This window comes from Lissotriton vulgaris, chromosome 2_1 (assembly GCF_964263255.1).
Source record: "Lissotriton vulgaris chromosome 2_1, aLisVul1.2, whole genome shotgun sequence".
Lineage (NCBI taxonomy): Eukaryota > Metazoa > Chordata > Amphibia > Caudata > Salamandridae > Lissotriton > Lissotriton vulgaris.
Genome location: NC_141687.1, coordinates 674,490,869 through 674,514,529, shown reverse-complemented (window position 1 = coordinate 674,514,529; position 23,661 = coordinate 674,490,869). Strand labels below are relative to the sequence as shown.

Sequence of the window (23,661 nt, the reverse complement as noted above, 5' to 3'; positions counted from 1 at the left end):
CACCTCTGGTTTAAAACCCGATATTCTAAGCCAGGCTTGTCCCCTTTCCGTGATGCCCAGCATCATGAGTCTGCTGGCTGTGTCTGCACCGTCCAGTGCTGTTTTAGGCATGAATTCGTTACCTTCTCCCCCTCCTCTACCAGGTGCGTAGCTCTTTGCTGGTATTCTTGTGGGAGGTGTTTGATTAACTGGCCCAGTTCGTCCAGGATCTGGTATTGGTGCTTGTTCAGTAGAGCGTTGGAATTGGCCATGCACCAGTGTGTTGCGGCATTCCTCTCTATCTTTCTCCCTGTCCAGTCAATCCTTCTGCTCTCCTTGTCTGGAGGTGGTCCTGACGTTGTCGGACGTTGGCCCTTTTCCTTGCAGTTGACGCAATGATGGGAGTCTGCTGTGACCGTTCCCTGGATGTAGGGTGGGTCCTTGGGGGAGTGCTTGTACTTCTCCGTCCTGGGTGTGACGGGTTTACAAGTCGCAGGTTCTTTAAAGGCCTCTCTGCATTGTCCTTTGATGCTTTCGAGCATTGGCTCCTAGTTTGTATTGGGAGCAGTGTTTCCACGAGGGAATCCGCGTTTGGCTGTTCCTCTTCGAGTTTTACTCTGAATGCTGACGTTGCGTTCTTGATTACTTCATTGTAAAGTCAAATGTCGTCAGGCGGCGAGGGCCTCGCCGGATATGTGTCCACTCCCTCTTCTGGACTCTCGGCTTCGAGGTCCTGCCACAATAACTGTAGGTGAGAGATGAATACTTTAGTGGACTGAGCCAAGACATGATTGACAAAGCCTCAAATCAATAGCTGAAAGACCGGTTTGAAGAAATCCAATGGCTGAAAGGGATTAATCGAAACCACTTATCACCAACTGTGTAATTATGGGGAGATGAAGGATGCATGCTACACCCTTAGATTTGTCATTGGGTTGTGGTACGTCTGACAGAGTTCTCATGTACTTGATTGTACTCACACTTTTGTGAGATGTTGAGTTGGATTGTCTTCGCTCATACCATGCAACTGGGAGGTCCATCCAACGATCCACAAAGACTGGCAAGATAGGTGGTGTTTTTAGTGAGCTCCAAATGGTGTGGTTCAGACATTCACACATTCTAACTTACATCACACAAGTACGGGCACCCAGACAGCATCTATGTCTGCATAGATATTTTGCGCATTGTATATATAGAACAAGGGATGTTATAACCACCTAACTTTTCTTCACCACCTTCAGCTGTTTCATTCCCTAGATTTCTGGTCTGTGTGTGTTCTACCTGGTTTTGTGGGGATGGTGCTGTGATTAGCTTTTTTGACCAATTGAAGGATTCTCTGTTAGTTGATCAGTCTGATTCATCCCTGTTCCAGAGCGGTGTTCTAAGATACCACTCAAGAGGAATCCAGGCACAGACAGACCTTTGTGTTCATTGTATTTATCTGCAGAGCTTAGTGCTGGGGAGAGGGAGAGAGAGTCGGAAGGAAGGTAAATTAGGAGGACTGCTAATTGCAAATTCTTTTTTCTTGGGAGAGCTCAGACCTGTGGAGACACAGGAACGTCATCATCAGGGTAAGGAGGAGGCCTTGACAGTCTCCTGCCACAGAACGACATGACCCTAGCTGACAACTCTATGCCTTACTTAGGCCATCTAATGTGGTTTTCTGGTGAGGGCCCTTGTTGGCTAGACCTGGGGAGGGCAGAGCTCGGATGAAGGGATGTGGAAGCACTAGAATCATATATGAGGAGATGCAGGTTGTAGAGCTCTGCAGGGTTCCCTTCAGGATTTCATGTTATTTACCAAGAACAATAAACAAGATACAACACAATTCTGGCTCAATGGCATGAATCATTATTGCTTTAAACCCCAATTTCCTGGTGCACAGTAAAGTCATTATTTATTGTGCTTTAGAAGCGAATACAATTGATAGAATGACAAGTGTTGTAGAATACACCATGTTTTCCCTAATTTTCTTGGGGGTGGGGAAACAAAGGCTGTAAGCTGCGAGTTTGTTTGTAAAACACAACTTTTAAATATCTGCAAATGAACTGTGCACTTGTATCAGCAGCTTGGAAACCACAAATGGGCCACTTGTTTGTAATTCAGAAGTGTGCTGGAAAGTTAATTGGATCAAAATAATCAAGACAATTTACATGGTGATGTTCAAATGTTACATGTTTGTCTAAACCACATTTCCACACATTAGTATTTGTGCGCTATATGGTTTTAAAACTGCATGTTGGCATTTTGCTTCCATTCATTAGAAACTGTTCTGTATGTAAAAGACAGTTCATTCTTTTGCCCTACAATGCCTTAACAGTGTATACAGATTCTAGTCTGTGGCGCATATCTGTGAATCAGTGAGAATCTGCAGTTTACAGCTCACAGAAATCAAGCAGCCCAACCAGTATACTATATACCAATATACATGTAAAATAAGGAGGGCTGATATATGGCTAGCCACTAGCCAGGTCATTATATAGTAAGGATAAGTTACTTACCTGTAATCCTAGTTCTCTTCCAGGGGCATCCACATCAAAGTCATAAGCACATGAATATTCCCGCCTATGTGGAGGACCCCAGAAACATATCATATATATGTGAAAAACATATATGTAGCACAGTGAGCAATGAATTACACACACACACACACGCACACACACACACACACACACACACACACACACACACACACACACACACACACACACACACACACACACACACACACACACACACACACAATGCAGCCTCCCATTGACATGCTGAGCAATGTTGCAAGTAATTATCATGTACATAAACATATTCCAATAAATCAGGGAGAAAGAAAGTATTTGAAAACTGCTTTAATATGCAGCAGAAAACATAATCCTGCAAGGAATAATGAGAAAAACATTGCCAGCACATAGGCTGCATTGCAGAAACAGTGTAGAAAGCTGAAAAGCTAAACCACACACACTCAGATAAACTGGCACCGTGCCTTTAAGGCAGCCATGACCCCTAGCTTCCCATCATGCCTCAGGGGTGACAGTTAGGTCTTTGCGGATATCCGTTTATCTGAGTTTGTAAGGTTAGCTTTTTAGCTTTCTACACTAATGTTTCTACAATGCAGCCTATGTGCGGACAATGTTTTTTCATTATTCCTTGCAGGATTGAGTTTTCTCTTGTATATTAAAGCAGTTTTCAAAGACTTTCTTTCTCCCCGCTTTATTGGAATAGGTTTATGTACAAAGGAATTCCTTGCAACATTGCTCAGCAGGTCTATGGGAGGCTACATTGTGTGTGTGTATGTATAATATATATATATATATATATATATATATATACACACACACACATACACACAATATCCTGCTTTCAGCTCTCGATGCCGTACTTCTCCCACAGGTACAGATCTCTCGGACACCAAAGTAAGTGAAATGAAGTGTCTTTATTCTCTCCTCTCCACCAGCATGACGCGTTTCGGCTGTATCACAACAGCCTTGATCACATGGCATCAAATTACCAATGGGAGTGCTTAAATACTGTGCTAATTACGATTGAAACCAAACACGTGGATTACTGACATAGAAAAAATATATATACATAAACCATGCTATTTACAACTGTTTAAGAGGAAACACACCGAAAGTACAATGATATAACAATACTCATGTTGTCATTCAATATTAATGAATCAAATTTCAATATTAGATATCTGTTTTCGTATTACAGTCTGTAATTGCAACAATAAAAATAAAGTGCAAGTGCTCATGATTATGATCAGAATGGTAAACATTATTTATCTATTAACAATGAGTCTTAACTAGATAAACAGGCATGTAAAACAACGTGTCCTCTATATCAACCGTATTTCCAATCCATGTCAGATAAAATCGGTAACCACGTGTGTTCGGTGTCAAAAAAGTGCAAAGTGCTTAAAAACAATTAAAGTGCATGGTGATTGCGTAATATTTATAAATTTATAATAAAAAGACAAATGCAACCAATCATCATAAAATGAGCACTAATATTTCATATATATACACAGATGTAAACACTGAAGCATAAAAGCCGATACAAAGAACCTTACTAAAGCCATAGTGACTTGTAATACCTTTGATCTACTTATATACATTTTTAAGGTTACATTTTAATCCGGTTTAAGCGAACCAATACCAATTGTGTGTAAAGGATAATCAAAAGGCTTCATATTTACAAAAATTGTGAGAAACTGTGTTTCTGGAACCAAAGGACAGAGTACCTGTTCTGTAGATAAGGAACCTATCTAAGACATGGCAACCTTGAAATTCACTCAAACGCTGTGTGGATGCTGGACCCAATTCTATTTGATAATACACGATGTTACTGGGAGAGGTAAAAGGCAAATCCCTAGAGAAAGACCTGCAGATCTTCCCCCCTATTCAACCCATTTGGGATTCTGGTGTCTAGAAGCACAGTGTACTTACTCTCCAGTTGCCTTAAAAGTTTTTCCCGATCCCCTCCCCGTATATTTTTGGCCACAGCATCGATGACAAAGTATTTGAGGCGATTCAGATTTTTGGCATGCACCAATTCAAAGTGGCGGGCAACTGGGTATGTAACATCCGAATTTACAATTGCTCTCAGATGTTGCAATATTCGATTGAAAGCCTGTAATTTGGTGCTGCCCACGTATTTTAACCCGCAGGAGCATTCTAATACATATACAGCGAAATCTGTGCGGCATGTGTATAGCTCCTTTATTGGTGTTGGTGTAGGATTAAATGGCGAACAAAATTCTGAGGTGTTAACCCCGAACTTGCACGCCCTACACGAGATGCACTTACGGAAGCCTTTCTGGTTAGAGACACATATTTTGCTACTCATAACTTCGGGACTGCTTCTAACCAGAGAATCCTCATAGAGGGCGCCCTCCTAAAAACAAGGGGAGGGTTCTGCAGGAAGTATGGGCGCTAAACTGATGTCTGTTTTCAATATGGGCCAATGTTTCTTGAGAATGCCCCTTATCTTACGTTCTTCTGTGTTATAGGTGGTTATCAAACTGATAGTCCTTTCCTCTTTGGCCACTTCATCACCGCCACCTATGTCAGTGCCCTCAGCCAGATTAACCAGATAATCCTCTCAGTTTTTGCTGTTGGCCTTATCTTTGGCTGCTACAAGTTCTTTGATTGAGTAGCCACGCTTCGAAAATCTTTTGATGGCCTCATTCTGGCATATTTCTAAATCTAGCTCAGGACTGCAAATTCTACGCATCCTTGTGAATTCCCCATAGGGGATACTTTTTATTAGGTTTCCCGGATGGGCACTAGTGGCGTGCAAAATAGAATTGCCCGCCGTGCTTTTCCTGTGTAGTTTAGTTGCAAGGGCATTATTCTGGACATAGATTTCAACGTCTAAAAATTGTATGTTAGTGGTACTTATTTGAGAGGTGAATTAACAGGTTCAGAATATAATCATTTATGGCTGTCACAAAGTCCTCGGCAGAACTTTGTCCCTTTCCACACCATGCATATGTCGTCTATGAACCTCCAATAATGAATTACGTTATTGGTATAACTGGGAATATGCCTGAGGACATGCTCCTCCCACCACCCAACGAGTAAACACGCATAGGTAGGGGAAAAGCATGCCCCCACGGCCACTCCCCTTTGCTGCTGATAAGGAATATGCTACTTACCAGTATGCATCTGTTCTTGGCATAGAGGGCTGCAGAGTGGTACATTATGAATAGATCGCCATCTGGTGTTGGGCTCGGATGATTGCACTTTGTTTTTCTCTTGGAGAGTCTTTTGTATGTTGGTGACTCCTCCCTTAGTTGGTAGTGCGCATGGGCATCGGCTCCATCCTTAGATTGTTTTGCCATAGTAGGGTTAGATGGAGTAGTATAGTAGAATACAGATAAGAGTGCCCATGTAAGTGTATCTAAATAAGATAATGTTGGAACAGACACAGGTTTCTGGGGAGGCTGGGAGGGCATGTACCACTCTGCAGCCCTCTATGCCAAGAACAGATGCATACTGGTAAGTAGCATATTCCGTTCGAGGCATATGGGCTGCAGATGGTACATTATGAATAGACTATACAGCAGTTCTCTCCCTAGCGGTGGTCGCCCGTGTCTGTTGCAACTGTCTGAAACAATGTTTTTAATACTGCTTGTCCCACTCTAGCTTGTTGTGTTGCGTGCACATCAACACAATAGTGTTTTGTGAAAGTGTGCGGTGTAACCCAGGTAGCCGCTTTGCATATGTCATCTAGTGGAATGTTTCCCAGAAATGCCATAGATGCTCCTAGTTTACGTGTAGAGTGAGCTCTAGGAGGAACAGTTAATGTTCTCTTTGCCTTTAAGTAGCATATTTGAATGCATTTTACAATCCATCTGGCAATGCCCGCTTTGGAGATGGGATTGCCTTTATGTGTGGGAGAAAACGCAACAAATAGCTGTTTTGTCTTTCTGAAAGTTTGTGTTCTCTCTATATAGTACAATATGGCCCTCCTAACATCCAGTGTATGTAGGGCTCTTTCCGCTACTGTTTGTGGTTTTGGAAAGAAAACCGGTAATTCCACTGACTGATTGATGTGGAATGCTGAGATAACCTTTGGTAAGAATTTTGGGTTTGTTCTAAGAACCACTTTATTTTGGTGTAGCTGCATAAATGGTTCTTGAATCGTAAAAGCCTGCAGTTCACTTACTCTTCTAAGTGACGTGATAGCTATGAGGAAGGCCACCTTCCATGTGAGGAATTGTATTTCACACTTATGCATAGGTTCAAAGGGTGGCCCCATTAGTCTGGTAAGCACTATGTTGAGATTCCAGACTGGGGAAGGTGGTCTTCTTGGTGGAATGACTCTTTTGAGTCCTTCCATGAAAGCTTTAATTGCTGGTACTTTAAACAGTGACAGGTGTTGCCTGTTTTGTAGGTACGCCGCTATGGCTGCTAGATGAACCCTAATAGAGGTATATGCTAGATTACATTGCTGTAAGTGTAATAAATAGCAAATGATTTGTTTAGTGGATGCGTCCAGAGGGTTGATGTGCTTACTGTTACAGTGTATAGCAAACCTCTTCCATTTTGCTGCATAGCATGCTCTGGTGGTAGGACGTCTTGCCTGTTTAATGATTTCCATGCATTCTGGTGGTAAATCTAAATACCCAAACTCTATGACCTCAGGAGCCAGATCGCTAGGTTCAGTTGTTTGGGATCTGGGTGCATTATTTCTCCATGGTTCTGTGTAAGATGCATGGGTAATAACCTTAGCTTTTGATGTGGTACTTGTGAGAGTTGTAGCAGCGTGGTGAACCACGGTTGTCTTGCCCACGTGGGTGCCACTAGTATCATTGTCATTGAGTGTTGCTGCAGTTTCCTCACCAGTAATGGAATTAGTGGTAGAGGAGGGAACGCGTAAGCAAATTTGTTGGACCAATTTATCCACAGTGCATTGCCCTGGGACCTTTGGTGTGGGTACCTGGATGCGAATTGTTTGCATTTTGCGTTCTGATGATTTGCAAACAGATCTATCTCTGGTTGCCCCCATTTTTGGAAGAATGGCTGTAGTATTTGGTCGTGCAGTTCCCATTCGTGAACTTGTTCTGACTGTCTGCTTAGGATGTCTGCTATTTGATTTTGAATTCCTGGTAGGTGTTCCGCTAACAGGTAGATTTTTTGAGGAATGGCCCATCTCCATATGTCCTGTGCTAGTTTGGACAGTTGGAGAGAGTGTGTCCCCCCCCTGTTTTTGAATATAATACATTGCAGTCATGTTGTCTACTCTGATCAGGACTGCCTTGTTTGTTATTTGCATTTGGAAAGCTTTTAATGCTAGAAATATTGCTAATAGTTCCAGGTAGTTGATGTGCAGTTTCTTTTGCTGCGCACTCCACTTTCCCTGTACTGTGTATTTGTCCATATGCGCTCCCCATCCGGAGAGCGATGCGTCCGCTGTTATTATTACTTGTGGAATTGGCTCTAGGAACGACCGTCCTTTGGAAATGTTTTCTGTGTTCCACCACTTCAGAGAGCGATACGGCCGGTCGTTTACCAACACCAGATCTGTAATCTGACCTTGAGCCTGATTCCACTGTGTCGCTAGACACTCTTGTAGTGGGCGCATTTGTAGTCTGGCATGTGGTATTAGCAGTATGCAAGAGGACATCATGCCTAATAGTTGCATAAACACTCGTGCTGGTAGTGAGTGTTGTGGTTGAAATCTTTGTATTAACCCGACCATTGTCTGTACTCTGATTGGGTTGGGGTATGCTATTGCCTTTTCTGTGTCTACTGTAGCCCCCAGGTATTGCTGGATCTGGTTTGGTTGCAGGTGTGATTTTTTGTAGTTCACCGTAAACCCTAGGTGGTGCAGCAGTTGAATTGTCTTCTGTGTGTTGTGAAGACATTCCTCCTTTGATTTGGCCTTTATTAGCCAATCGTCCAAGTATGGGAAGACATGTATTTGTTGTCTTCTTAGGTGTGCTGCCACCACAGCTAGGCATTTTGTGAAAACTCTCGGTGCTGTTGTGACACCGAACGGAAGGACCTTGAACTGGTAGTGTTGTCCTTCTAACACAAACCTTAGGTATTTTCTGTGGGCTTTGTGAATTGGGATATGAAAGTAAGCGTCTTTTAGATCCAGTGTAGAAAGAAAGTCCCCTTTCTTCAGTAAAGGGAGTACTTGTTGGAGCGTGACCATGTGGAAGTGTTCCGAATTTATGTAAGCATTGAGAGGTCTGAGGTCTAATATTGGTCGTAGGGACCCGTCCTTTTTGGGGATCAGGAAGTATAGAGAGTATACTCCTGTTCCTTGTTGATCCTTTGGGACCTTCTCTATTGCATGCTTTTGTAGAAGTGCTAGCACTTCTTCTCTTAACAATGTCAGATGATCCTGACTCATTGGACGCTGTTTGGGGGGGATGTTTGGTGGGGTAGCTGTGAGTTCTAGGCAATAACCATGTTGGATAATTTGTCTCACCCACTTGTCTGACGTGATGTTTTCCCAGACAGGTAGGAACTGTGATAGACGTCCCCCGACCGGTGTTATGTGGTCTGGGGGGAGATCTATGAAGTCACTGTTTTGGTGTTGAGGCGTTGCGGTTGTTATTCTTTCCGCGGCCTCTACCCTTATTGTTGTTACCTCTGTAATTACCTCTTGAATTACCTCTGGGTGATGTTGGTGTGAAAGATGTGGATTGCTGATTTGTTCCTGTGTTTTTTGAGCCCCCTCTATAGGTGGATCTACGAAAGGAACCTCTGTGCGTTGGCTGTTGCAATGCTCCCATTGACTTAGCCGTTTCCGTATCTTTCTTCATCTTTTCTAATGTCTCGTCTGTACTTGAACCAAACAATGTCTTCTGATCAAATGGTCTGTTCAGTAGGGCTGTTTGAACTTCTTGTTTGAATCCTGAGATTCTAAGCCACGCGTGCCGTCTTAGCATGACACTAGTGTTAATAGACCTTGCTGCAGTGTCTGCTGCGTCTAATGCACACTTAATGGAAGTATTGGTTATTATTTTACCTTCCTGTATTAATTGGTCTGCCTTCTTCTGATGTTCTTTTGGAAGATGTATGAGAAGTTTTTCTAACTCATCATAATGTGCCCTGTCGTAACGTGCGAGTAGTGCTTGTGTATTAGCTATACGCCAGCTATTCGCTGCCTGTGATGCTACTCTTTTGCCTGATGCATCTATTAACTTCGACTCTTTATCTGGTGGCGGAGCCTCTCCTGTAGATAATGAGTTTGCTCTTTTACGAGCGTTTGAGACCACCAGCGTGTCTAGAGGTACATGCCCTCTAATAAATATTGGGTCCTTTGGAGCCGCTTTGTATTTCTTATCGATTCTTGGGTTTAACACCCTGCCTCTCACTGGGTTTTCGAATATTTCTTCTGTGTGAGTGAGAAGACCCTTTAGCATAGGAAGAGTACCTGATGTTCTCTGTGCACTAGGTAGAGTCTCTAACAAGAAATCCTCTATCTGAGGTTCTGTGTGCATATCTAGTTTGTGATATTTTGCTGCCCTATTAATGAGCTGCACAAAACCTGTGTTATCATCAGGTGGTGAAGGCTTTGAGGGGTATAGCTCTGGGTCGTTGTCCTCATCTGACCCTACATCGTAATTTTCCCATGGATCTTCCTCATCTTGGATAGATTCGTCATCCCCTTGAGGTTCTCCCTCCCCTATATCACTGTCTACATCTGATTGAGGTGTAGCTGGTCTTGGTGTGGAGGGTGTAGGAATATGTGGCCTATTGTGAGGAATAGGAGAAGAGGGTGTGTCTCTAGGACGAGGAGAAGCAGGAGGAGTTATGTTCGTCCCCATTGTTCTCCTTTTTGAAGGAAGAGGTTTATCTTCTGACTGTTCACTCTTTCTCTTCTTCGTGACCACTTTCCCAGTCTGTGGGTCAATAAACAAGATCTTTTGTTTGGGATCTGTTTGTTGCTCTTGAATCGGTACCGAGGGTCCTGGTTCCGAGAGCTGTTTTTGTTTTCGATCTTCAGATCTTTCTGTTTTCGACACCGAATGTCTGCTGGATTCCGACTTTTTGGGTATCGAGTGTCTTTTGGGCGATACATCATATTTCTTTTTCGACATGGAATGTTTCGATACCGAGCTCTCCTTTGTATGCAGCCTCGGTGTCGAAGTCGATGACGCCCTTTTCTCGGATCCGACGTGGTGGGATTCCGAGTGTTTCGGTTTCAGTTTCGGTTTCGTTGCCGGGCCCGAAGGCGGGGCGTCGGAAACTTTTTTCAGCAGTTTGACCGGGCCCGAGGGCGGGGTCGTTACCGCACGGGGGCGGTTTTTCGGTAAGGGGACGTCGTCACTCACGGTTTGTTGCTCGAAAAGTTCTTCAACCTCCGACTGGTCCCCTTCCGACCCCGACTGGTCCTCTTCTTCCTCGATTTGTTCATCTCCGAACAGCTCCGGGATTGCCTCCGCCTGCATTCTGGAAGCCTCGTGTCTTCTGGCTCGACGATTTCTAATCGTTAGCTTGGAGGAGAATGCTGCGCAGGCTTCGCAGTCCCTGGATTCGTGTTCAGGCGATAGACAGAGGTTGCACACCTCGTGTAGGTCCTTGTGTGGGAACTTAGCACCACACGATGGACATTTTTTGAATGGAGTCCTTTCCATGGACTCCGGGCTTGACTGCGTCGAGAAAGGTCTCCTGTTCTTCGACGTAGATCTAAGTTTTTCTCTTCTATTTTGAATTTGTAACGCGTCGGAATGGAAAAGAACGCGTTCGCTAACAATACCGTCGAATTGGAAAGGGAATACGCGCCCAAAAATCACTTTCTTCTGAAGTTGATCTGGAGCGTCTCGATCTTCATCCGAACCCGATGGCGGAAAAAAACAATCTAAGGATGGAGCCGATGCCCATGCGCACTACCAACTAAGGGAGGAGTCACCAACATACAAAAGACTCTCCAAGAGAAAAACAAAGTGCAATCATCCGAGCCCAACACCAGATGGCGATCTATTCATAATGTACCATCTGCAGCCCATATGCCTCGAACACTTTGTTATTAAACAAAAAATAATTGTTTGTTAAACATAACATTATCATTTTTATCAGCATGTCATTGTGGTTTTTAAAACTCATATTGCGTTGGTTCAAAAAATGCCTAACTGCATTAAGACCATCTGCATGTTCTATGCTGGTGTACAATGTACATATATCCAGAGCCACCAGAATATACTCAGATTCCCACTTCACCTCTTTTAATTTCATGAGGAAATGTCCTGTGTCCTTAATGTAAGAAGGAAGTTCTACAACAAAACTCTGGAGGAAATAGTCCACATATTTGGAAATGGCCTCTAAAAGGCTACCTTGGGCTGAGATGATGGGCCGCCCCGGTACAGGAGTAAAAAGTTTGTGTATTTTTGGAATGAGATAAAAAGTGGGGGTTAACGGATTATCCTTTTTCAAAAACGCCAATTCTTGTTTCGTTAGTAATCCCTCTCTTTTCCATTGATTTAATTCCTTATGTACTGACTTTGAGGTTACGGATCTCACTGAAATTTCCTTTCCTGTAGCAAGATGTGTCTGCCAGGTGCCGATGAGCTTCTTCCATATATTGATTTCTGGGCCAGATGACAATGTTGCCTCCTTTGTCGGCTTTATTGATTATTAGGTTAGAATTGCTTCTCAATTTTTTCATCAATATTGAGTATTGTCTCTCCATGTATTTGGCTTTTTTGATCTTCCTAGATGTTTTGATCTGCAATCCTTTCAGATCCTCAGTAACCATATCGTTAAAAGTGTCAATGGCATCTTTAGGCATCAGGGGGATGAAAGTGGACGATGCCTTGAAAAGGTGTTTTACAGGGTGCATTGATGTTAACCCCCATTCTGTCGCACCTTACTTGAGTTGAGCTAGCCCCAAGGTCCTCCTCTAAAGCCAGTTCATGGGCAATTTGCAAAGCTCCAATGTCAGCGGCTTGGAATATGGATGACGGTTGGGATTCACTAATAATGTTTTTAGCTCGGTCCTGTGCATTGGTTAATTTGAAATGTTTTTTCAATTTTAGCTTCCGAATACATTTAAAAACATCAATTTGTACTGATGTTTTACATTGTTTTCTTCAACTCAAAGCTTTTCAAACTTAAAAACATCAATTCTAGTCTGCACATAGTTGTAGGAATTTTTAGGGCAAAAAGAGAGACCTAACGATAGCAACTGTGTTTCAGCTTTAGAGAGGACAACATCCGAAATGTTTACTACTGTAGTATCGATCTCGTCATTAGCAGGAGTGGTACTTGCTTCAGGTGTGTATATATGGTTTTCACATATATGTGATGTGTTTCCGGGATCCAACACATAGGTGGGAATATTCATGTGCTTATGACTATTGATAAGAGAAGAGTCAACTATCTAACCACCCTGACCCACAATAAAGCTCAGCAGTGTGCAGCCAATTATAGCTCATACAGGCTGGTTAATAACTCCCTTTTCCTGCTTAATGCTCTTGCCTGAACACAAGACCTACCTGCAATGGGCCTTATCCATTACTCAGTACTGTACCAGCCCCTATGCAAGACATCATGAGCTGAACATAAATGGAATGCTTGAAGCGATCTGACGCAAAGCTGGCTACTCGGAGGACTGTACTCTAGTCCAGCACTGCAGGTCCCAATTAGCTACATCCTATGTGTGCCGCTTACATGCTCACTTTGCCACTGGATTCATGCTAGCATGGTTGATGAGGGCTGTTAGCCCAAACCGGTCCCAGGATGCTTGTTTCAGGTCCAGGGAAGACATGGCTTGGCAGTTTGTGCTGGACTGTTCCCATGAGGCACAGGGTCAAGAATGATTTGCATATAGCTGTGTCTGAACTAGGGTGGCGAAGTGAGCTAAAGAACGACGATGGATTCAACCCAGATCTGTCACTGGGGGTGAGTGTCAGAAAAGTGTCAGCACTCTGTTCATCATTGCCTTGTGTTTGCTTACATCTCACAAGGACTCTTATGGGTTTGTAAAACGTACCTTTTGTCTTAAAGTTTTGTCCTGAATTTTGACCTTCGTTCTGGAATTTTTTGTTCTGAATTTTGACACTATGTCCTGAATTGTTACACTCGCCGTCTTGACTTTACACTCATGCCAGTTGGTCAACCTAGGCAGGAGGGCTAGCATGTCTTGTGGACGTCATGACAGTCACACTGATCTGGTGAACCAAGGGTGAACCAAGGGTGAACGCACCAGCCGCAAAGAGAGGGGTGCGGACACCCTCCATCAGTTGGAAGACCACACCGCAGTGAAATCAGTAATGCCTCGGTCGAGGCAAACAGACCGAAGAGACTAAATGGACACATGAGGGGTGTCAAAGCATTCCTGGTGCCCAGCTAGTGAACAACCGTGTTAGCCAAGCGAAGTGAGTATCAGCATAGTCAATAAAAGAGCCTCATAGAACAATAAAATAGTTTTGTGGCCCAGAAGCCAATTGTACTTATCTGATGGCTACTGGAACAACAAGAAAGAGGTGGCAGGAGAGTCAACAAGGGTCTATAAAGGAAGTCCCTGCATGCTGATTTGATGAACTCGCATCTCAGTTTTTTCTCTATGTTTCATGGGAAACTAGGTTTCTCCTTAATGTTGTGAAAATAGCTGCTTTACAATTAAGTGAAGAAAGATAAGCATAATCTTCTCCTCTGTGCCCCGACATAGAAATACATTTCCTGCTACACCATGTACATCTTTGAATGGTAGTGATCTATGAATACAAAAATACATCCCAACTTCAATATTTAAAGCCTCTTAGCAATATTTGACGTCTCTACAAAATAGTTGAAGTCTCTCACCTGAGCCCCAACTGTGGGAATTTTGGTAAACTTTCCAGAAACATTAGCTGTATTGCCCGAGGTGACTGGTCTCATTACTGAAGTTTTATTGCGATTATTTACATCATACGAGTTGTTTCTGGACTTGCAAATTTCCATGATATGAATACAAGATTTCACTCTGTGAAGGAAAAGTTGATAAACATTCAGCGATGATACAGAAATCAAAATTTACATTCAAAACCTGTAAAGTCTACATGTATGCATCAAAATTTAAAAAAAATCTGCGCAGAGATCGTTTTTGTAGCAGCCACATGCTGAATCTGTAGCCCATTCCATCATGCAGTTTTTATGAAAATCATCCAAGATCTACTTTAATAATAAACTTCTATAAATAGAATTCACCCACCCTTAAGCATGTGTTCAATGAAACTGCGTGTTAAATAGAAAAGATATTGCCAGTAATTAGATCTGGCTGTTGGCTGCTGACCAAAGAGTGGATCCAGTTTAAAGAACTGTCAGGTGCAGATGCCCTTTTTAGGTCTCATGCGCTGCATAGGAGACCTTTAACCATCTTTCAGCTCCCTTTCAAAGCACATACTCATGCTTGTGGCTGCATACAACTTACGGGAGCACGCAGCGGTGCGCCACAAGCATGAGTATGTGCTTTGAAAAAGAGCACACTGTTCTCAAGAGCGCCTCTCTCCTTGCCCACACATCCCCACATGTTGTTCTTTAAAAGGCCGACCCGCGACGTAACCCTACTTCCCGTTATCGCCGCAGGTCCACTGATTCAGCAGCGCATTCGCTGCCCCTACAGGCTCCAGACAGGCAATCTAATGGTTCCCCGTAGACCCCACGGTCTTCCACTGGCCACTGTGCTCATTTTTGTGATGTGTTCATAGATTTTACAGACACCCAGCCGTTGCTCCTTCCAGCTTTCCTGCCCCCCCTTGTTTACAGTTCAGGTAATGGTTTGACAACGTGATGGAAATCTATGATGCAACTCAGGCTGTAAAACGCCAATACCATTTACCTGAAGGGCTGACATCGATTCTCTGCACAACCTGTACCTTTCATGGCTTAACCTGCTTGCTAGGAAATGGCTGTTTTTGTACTGAATCGTCTTGGACTTTTTTTTAAAAAAGATTGTACATACTTAATGCATCATGAGTCTATTATCAACACTGAGTGAAGAGTAAGTGATAAATTAAATAGGGTGTACAACATCTCCTCCCGCTAAAGTTATAAACGCTGTCAGTTTATGGATCAGTACTGCGTGTGCGTTTGTTATGCTGCTCTTTGATGGTAACTGTTGTTGCCGCATGCCACGGTTCTCTTATTCTTAATGACGATGGACGCACCAGACACCTTATATGTTTACAGTAATCCTAACTAAGTTTGTAGCATAGTATGCTACTAATGTCGGTATTTTAAAGAGAAAAGGGAACCCAAGTGGTCTGGAAGGGACCTGGGGTGCAAGTATTTATAAGGAAACAGAAGGTCCCTCATAACATGAAATAGGACATGTAATCAACACAGATACAATTTTGGTTATGTTTGTTAAAATACCAATCACATAAAAGTGGGACAGCATTCAACGAAAGAGTGAGTTACTAAAGAACAAGTTACTTACCTTCGGTAACGCTTTTTCTGGTAGATACAGTATCTGCCTATGGATTCCTCACCTTGTGAATATCCCCTTGCGTCAGCAACATTCGGAAATTCTTCCGTAGCTTCGCGCCGACGTGGGCGACGTCAGAGGCACGGCATCGCGCGCGACTCCGCTGACGTCACCGACACCATATTAGGCCCACGCCGGCGTGATGACATCAGTTCCGCCCTTTTTTCCATGCCTTCGAGGCACACGGACGGACCAATGACAGTAGATATATATATACAGTATACACAGTACACAAATGTCAAGATAAAACGGGTCAGTGAGGAATCCACAGGCAGATACTGTATCTACCAGAAAAAGCGTTACCGAAGGTAAGTAACTTGTTCTTCTGATAGATACATCTGCCAGTGGATTCCTCATCTTGTGAATAGATTCCCACAGCAGTCCCCACTCCCGGAGGAGGGTGTCCACTCCGCTATACCATGAAATCTTGGAGGACAGAACGCGCTAAGCGGCCGTCCCCCCTCACTTCGGAATCCAAGCAGTAATGCTTCGCGAAAGTGTGGAGGGCTGCCCAAGTCGTGGCTCTGCAAATGTCCTCTACAGGCACACCTCTAGCCAAAGAAGATGTTGCAGACTTAGCTCTAGTGGAATGAGCCCTTATACCCTGTGGAGGTTGCTTACCCGCCAGGGAGTAGCAGATCTTGCTGCATAAAATTATCCATCTAGATAGCGTCCGCTTGTGCACAGGGTTCCCCTTCCTGCAGACAGCAAATCCAACAAACAGACCTGAACTCCCTCGTCCTGTCCAGGTAAAAGCTCACCGCCCTCTTAGAGTTAATGTTAATGTTAATGGGTGACTTATATAGCGCACGGCTACTCCAAGGAGTGTCCCGGCGCTTTCTGACCCATTACTGAAAAAAGGAGAAGGACAACAAAAACATAACAGAATTACTGATTAAAAAAAGCCAAGTTCAGGCGGTGAAGTCTCTCCTCCTCCTTGGAAGGGTGAGGGGGAGGATAAAAGGTAATTGATATCAGAAAAACAGTCTTGAAAAACAAAAGCCTCAAGGGACACTTGTGTAACGGCTCGAAAGGCGAACCCATCAGGAAAGTAAGTACAAGGTTCAAGTCCCACTGAGGCACAATAAAAGGAGTTGGAGGAAATTTATTGGTAAGGCCCTTGATGAACCGTAAAACGATAGGTGACTTAAACAAAGAGGGCTGGCACGGCAAACAAAGGAAAGCCGATAAAGCCGACAAATACCCCTTAATAGTTGCCACCGCAAAACTCTGCTGGGCCAAGGAAAGAGCAAATTGAAGAAAATTGGACAAACGAGCCCTTAAAGGGTCAATGGACTTCTCCCCACACCAAGCAACGAACTTAGACTATCTATAGGAATAAATGGACTTAGTGGAGTCCCGCCTGGCTGACAAAATGACATCCACCACATCGAGTGGGAGAGAAAAGGAACTCAGGTTGCCCCGTTCAATCTCCAGGCATGAAGGTGTAAGGTCTGGAGGTGGGGGTGTAGTACCTGTCCCTTTATCTGAGAGAGGAGATCTGCCCTGTGAGGGAGACTGAGCGGCAAGCACAAGGAGAGGTGGAGAAAATCTGTGTACCACACCCTTCTTGGCCAATCCGGGTCGATCAATATAACTTAGGTCCGGTCTTGGCGAACCTTCCTCAGAACTCGAGGAATCAAGGGTATGGGAGGAAACGCGTAAAGGAGTTGCGAGTCCCAACTCAACTGAAATGCGCCCCCCAAGGCTCCCTGCATCGGAAACTGGAGGCTGCAGAATGACGGGCAGTGAGCATTCTCGTGAGTGGCGAACAGATCCACCAGAGGAGTTCCCCAAGTCCGAAAGACCTGACGAACTACCTCTGGATGGAGCTTGTGGTCGGCGGAGAACTGCCGATTGAGAGTGTCTGCACGAACGTTCAGAACTCCGGCCAGATGATTTGCCATCAGACAAACCCGATGGTCCTGAACCCGGGACCAGAGACGCAGAGACTCTCTGCAGAGACACTGCGACCCCCACTCCTCCCTGCTTGTTGACATACCACATCGAGGTCGTGTTGTTCGTCAGGACTTGAAGTGACTGACCGCGAAGGGAAGGGGGAGAAGGCCTTGAGTGCCAAACGTATTGCCCGCAACTCTAGAAGGTTGATGTGAAGCAACCTTTCCTCAGGAGACCAAAGACCTTTTATCTCCAGATCCCCCAGATGAGAACCCCACCCTAGAGTGGAAGCATCCGATATCACTGTGGCCACAGATGGAGGTAGATGAAAAGGCTTTCTTTGTGACAGATTGCCTTCCACACTCCAAGTCAGATCCGCTGCAGTTTCTCTGGAGATCCTCACAGACTCCCTGAGATCTCTGTTGTGTTGATACCTCTGTCTGCGGAGGCACCACTGGAGTGCCCTCATGTGCCAGCGTGCATGGCTGACCAGCAGAATGCAAGAAGCCATCACACCGAGCAAGCGAAGGACCTTCAGGACTGGAACGACCACTCCATTGAAAAACAAAGGAATCATTTCCTGTAGGTCGCGAATCCTTTGAGGAGGAGGGACTGCACAGCATACAGTAGTGTCCAGTACCGCACCTATGAACAGGTTGCGCTGGGGGGGCACCAGGTGAGATTTGGGTACATTTATCGAAAAACCCAACCTGTGCAACAACTGAGTTGTCTCCTGCAGGTGATGGAGCACCTTCTCCGGCGACTCTGCTTTGATCAGCCAGTCGTCCAGGTACGGGAATACAGGTATCCCCGACCTCCTGAGATGCGCTACCACCACTGCCATCACCTTGGTGAAGACTTGAGGCGCAGTAGTAAGACCAAACGGAAGGACCGCAAACTGGTAGTGTTGGGACCCAACCGTGAAACGGAGATACTTTCTGTGCGACTTCAAGATGGGAATATGAAAATACGCATCCTGCAAATCAATTCAGACACCTTCCAGTCTTCTTCCTTCAGCGCCTGAAGAACATGAGCAAGGGTGAGCATCTTGAACTTCTGCTTCAGATACAAGTTCAAGATCCAGGATTGGCCGAAGCCTGCCATCCCTCTTGGGGATCAGAAAATACCAGGAGTAGCATCCCTGACCTCTTTCCTGCTCCGGAAACACCTCTATTGCACCTTTTCTGAACAGTGCCAGGACTTCTTCCTGCAGGTGGTCCTCTGAACAATAACCCTGGCAAGGAGGGTAATTTTGGGGAAATTCCCGAAAGGGAAGAGCATACCCATTCTCCACGATATTTAGAACCCAAAGATCCGATGTAATCAATTCCCAATCTCGCAGGAAATGGGTAAGCCTCCACTGGGCCGCATGACCCAGAATGGCGGATCTAGGGCTGCTTTGCTGCGTTGGCAAGGGGCTGGGAAGGGAAAGAGGAAGAAGAGGAGGAGGCGACTTGACGACCTGGGACGAGCTCTGTCTGCCCCTGTACGCCTTGCACACTGTGTTTTGCTGCTGCTGGGGCTGTTGCTGAGTTGACTTGTAGGAACGAAAAGAAGATCTGCTAAACCCTCTAAAGCGTTTCCCAAAGGTGCCCCTGGTCTGAAGGCTCAACGACTTAGCAGTCGCCCTGCTGTCTTTAAAACTTTCTAAAGCAGCATCTGCCTTTTTGCCAAACAAACAAGATCCGTCGAATGTTAGATCCATTAATGCAGACTGGACATCTGTAGAAAACTCAAGACGATTTTAGCCCTGCAGCTCTCCTCATAGCCACCGAAGAGCCCATGACCCTCACCACAGAATCTGCTGTGTCCAAACCACTCTGGATCACCTGCCTTGCTGCAGCCTGAGTGTCAGAGATTACCTCCTGGAAGTCTTTTCTATCATCTTCCGGTATCTTTGGCACCAACTGTTTTACAGTATCCATCAGGGCGAGGATGTAACGCCCCATCAGGCAGGTCACGTTTGTGGACTTCAACGCCATGCTGGCGGAGGAGAAAACCTTTTTAGCAGCCTGATCCTGTTTTCTCGACTCCTTTTCTGCAGGAACCTGTGGAAAAGCTCCCGTTGATCTCTTGGAACAGGCAGCCTGCACCACCAAACTCTCAGGCAGAGGGTGAGTGGACAAAAATTCCAGGTCATCAGGAGCAACTCTATATCTCCTAGCTAGATACTGCAGGAGCTGACAAAGGTTTCTTCCCAACTTCTAAAAATTGGCTCTGCAAGGGCATCATTAAATGGCAGTATTGGTTCAATAACTGAAGATGGTGAGTGAAGGACTTCTGTGAGAAGGTTCGACAAACTCAGCAGTAGGCAGAGTAATGTTCAATAAGTTTGCCGCCTTCCTTATCACGACATGGTAAGGAGCCACATCTTTAGAGCGTGCATCCGACGCAGAGGCTAAATCCCACTCAGGGGACAGTTCAAGGCCACTAGCCACAGTCAGGTTATCAAATAGGTCCAAGACTCTTGCAGCTCACCCTCCTCCAAATTTTCTTCACGAAACCTCTCTTCCTCCATAAGCCTCTGGGCTTCACGCCTCGACCTGTGCTTCACATACGATGCCGACGGATCCACTGTCTACCTCGTCGGAGCCGGCGCCGATACCGATGTCGGACGAGGTAGTTTCACACGAGGTCCATCAGGGTTTGGCATCGGAGTTGATGGATTCGGCATCGAAGGATTCGGCGCCGATGGCTTCGGAGATGAAGGCCTCGCAGACGTCCGAAAATGCCAATGCGGCGCTGGATTCGGCATAAAGGGCGCAGGAGCATAGGTCTGAGGAACACCCAAACTAAACGCCATCGGACCCGTAGGACCAGCAGGAGCCCCAGTGGGGTACATAGCCCTGGAGTATATCCCGAACATTGCATTAAGGAACTGCGTCGGATCCTGACCTGGAGCCGGGAAGGCTGGGTACGAACCCCGAGGCTGCTCTTGAGGGCACGGAGTCGATACTACGTCAACCTCCTCTTCGGGCTGGTGCAGCGGAGTCGACGGACACTCTGGCAACGGAGCCTCTCCCTCACCAACCACCTCCTCCTCACCTTCATCCTCCCCACCTGAAGGATGGGACGGAACCGGAGATGGATTTGTTATCTGCCTTGGTGAACCTGGCGAATTGGCATGCAACACTTCACCCTCGGCGTCCTGCTCTTCCGAAGCAGAAGACACCACGACCTTCTCAACCAGCTTCACCTGTGACTTCGGCTTTGAACCAGAGTCCTTCCTCGAGTGATGTCAGGACTCAAGGGTTCTCTTCTTATGTTTCTTCTTTGAAGATCTCGAAGCATGGGCCGAGGCCGAGTCCGAGCGCGACCTCGAACGAGACCTTGACCTCGAACGCAGAGTTTGTGACCTTGAACTTTTCTTCTCTTCTCTGACTTTAAATTTCGCCACAAGAAGCTTGGTTTCTCTCTCCCGGAGGGCCTTAGGTGTCATCTTCTTACAAGACTGGCAGTCTTCGACGTCATGGTCGGAGCTTAGACACCATACGCAGCATTCATGTGGATCCGTAATGGACATGGTTTTGCCACATTCCCCACAAGCTTTAAACCCGGTCTTCTTCGAAGACATGTCGAGAGAGAAGACAATGAAGCACAAATCTAACAAAGTAACAAGGTTACAGCAATTGCTACGTACGATCCCTAGAAAACCGTTAGCTTCGACAACGCGGAAAAAAGGGAACTGATGTCATCACGCCGGCGTGGGCCTAATATGGTGTCGGTGACGTCAGCGGAGTCGCGTGCGATGCCGTGCCTCTATGGCGTCGCCCACGTCGGCGCGAAGCTATGAATGAATTTCCGAATGTTGCTGACTCAGGGGGATATTCACAAGGTGAGGAATCCACTGGCAGATGTATCTATCAGAACTCGGGCATTTCTAAACACTGGCCACAATACAATTGATAACTAGGCCACAAACATGTGAGTAGCACCATTGCACATATTTATGATATAGAAATAAACAGGTATGTATTAAGTTGCCACGAGAAATTCTGTGTTATAAAATGTGTTTGTCTTTTTTCTACCTTCCTCGGTTTCCTTTCAGCAGGCATTTGTCCTCAGGCATCACTTGTTGTGTCCTGCTGATGGTCCCATTATATGTTAGGGATCCGTACGTCGTTGACCTGAAGACCTTGATAGGCATTTGTTTATTTCTATATCATCAATATGTGCAATGGTGCTGCTCATATGTTTGTGGCCTAACTATCAATCGTACAGTGCCCACTGTTTAAAATCTAGCATTGGCATAGCCAATAGGTCTCGCCTTTAGGACCTTTTAAGTATCCAGCACAATATCCTTGGCGCAACAAGTGTTGCAAGGCTAAACACTTATAAGGTCCCAAAGCCGAGATCTATTGGCTATGCCAATGCTTGCAGAAGAAAACAAAGCAAGGAGTGGAGAGTTGGTCTTCTACACGAACACCTGGGGTAGATAGGGCCTCCCCTTGCAATTATTAGTAAACAAAAAGATCCGCCCAAAGAAGATTGCAATTAAGTGACGGTTGATCAAAGGACAAGTGTGTTTCCTACATTGGTAAGGAGCACATCATGTTTCTAAAATACCCATCATACACCATAAGGGCCCTTTGTGTCATGCTTCATCATAGGGGTCTTTACATCCCTCTACGGGACGCGGGGTGCTACTACTAACGAATACGTGGGAGCGCTGATGTAATCTCAATGTGTGGTGTGAGAGAGGCGGTGAGAGGTAGGTTCAGGAGTGAATGGTAAGAGATTGTTAAAAAATACTCTGTTTCATCAGTGATTCTGATGCATAGCATGGGTATGCAGTAGACTCACTGACAATAAGACTACCATCAAGTATAACGTTCACAGAGGTCGTCCGCTTAACGAAGTTGCGGCTCATCTTACAGCACTGAAATTTCAACTGCTAACCATAGCTCACCATCTGTGTCTTCTTCTGCTCTGAAACAATTCAATGACAATAGTCGCCCTCTTCCCTTTTTAGGTCTCGGCCTAGCATACACTGCGCAGCAGAGTCGCGCAGCCGAGATTTTATGTTTACAGTATAGGGGGCTTTAACCCGCCCCACTTCTCCACTGGCTGGCTTCCTAAACGGAGGCCAGCCATAGGAGGAGAGGGGCGTCACTCCGTTCAAGCACGGAATTTTTGGAATAAAGGGGTGTGTTTTTGATGTTCTTTGACCTGACATCAGTAGAGAGCACGCCCCTCATCACACTGCCTGCATGCGCAAGTCGGCTCTCCGATTGGTGTTCCTTATTAACCAATCAGAGGGCCGACTAGCGCACATTCACTTCCTATCGTATCGCTATAATATTATGCACTTTATTAATCCAGGGTATCAGAGATTTTAGATTCCTCACAAAATTAATAAGACGGAAGGAGAATATGCCTGCCAACTATGGCACGAGGGAGGCCGGAGGGGCTGGCTGCTGGCAGAGTCACCAGGCTGATTCCCACATATCCAGCCGCACAAGTACTTCCCCTTAATGTCATCTGTGCCCTCTTCCAACCCTAGCATCCTCCCTCCACCACTCGTGCCATTCACCCCTGTCCTTTCTGTGCCCTCTGCCAACACTAGCATCCGCCACACTAGCCTGGAGCGTGGGTGCCAGTCACCGCTGTCCTTTCTGTGCCCTCTGCCAACCATAACACCCCCCCCCACTCGCTTGGAGCGTGGGTGGCTGTGTGTGTGGGTGGCTGTGTGTGTGATCTCTGTATGTGTGTGTGTGGGTGGCTGTGTGTGTGTGTGTGATCTCTGTATGTGTGTGTGTGGGTGGCTGTGTGTGTGATCTCTGTATGTGTGTGTGGGGGTGGCTGTGTGTGTGTGATCTCTGTATGTGTGTGTGTGGGTGGCTGTGTGTGTGG

The 23,661-nt window shown here is 45.5% G+C and overlaps 1 protein-coding gene across 3 annotated transcripts in view; it reads right to left on the bottom strand.

The window, feature by feature from the left end:
• The window catches only part of HIPK3 (homeodomain interacting protein kinase 3), a 565,819-nt gene that overhangs the window by 177,206 nt on the left and 364,952 nt on the right, over positions 1-23,661 (bottom strand). For all 3 annotated transcript variants that reach the window (XM_086955870.1, XM_086955868.1, XM_086955869.1), the window contains exon 7: positions 14,247-14,406. In XM_086955870.1, the coding sequence (XP_086811996.1) occupies positions 14,247-14,406 (160 nt within the window). The remainder of the gene's footprint in view (positions 1-14,246; positions 14,407-23,661) is intronic.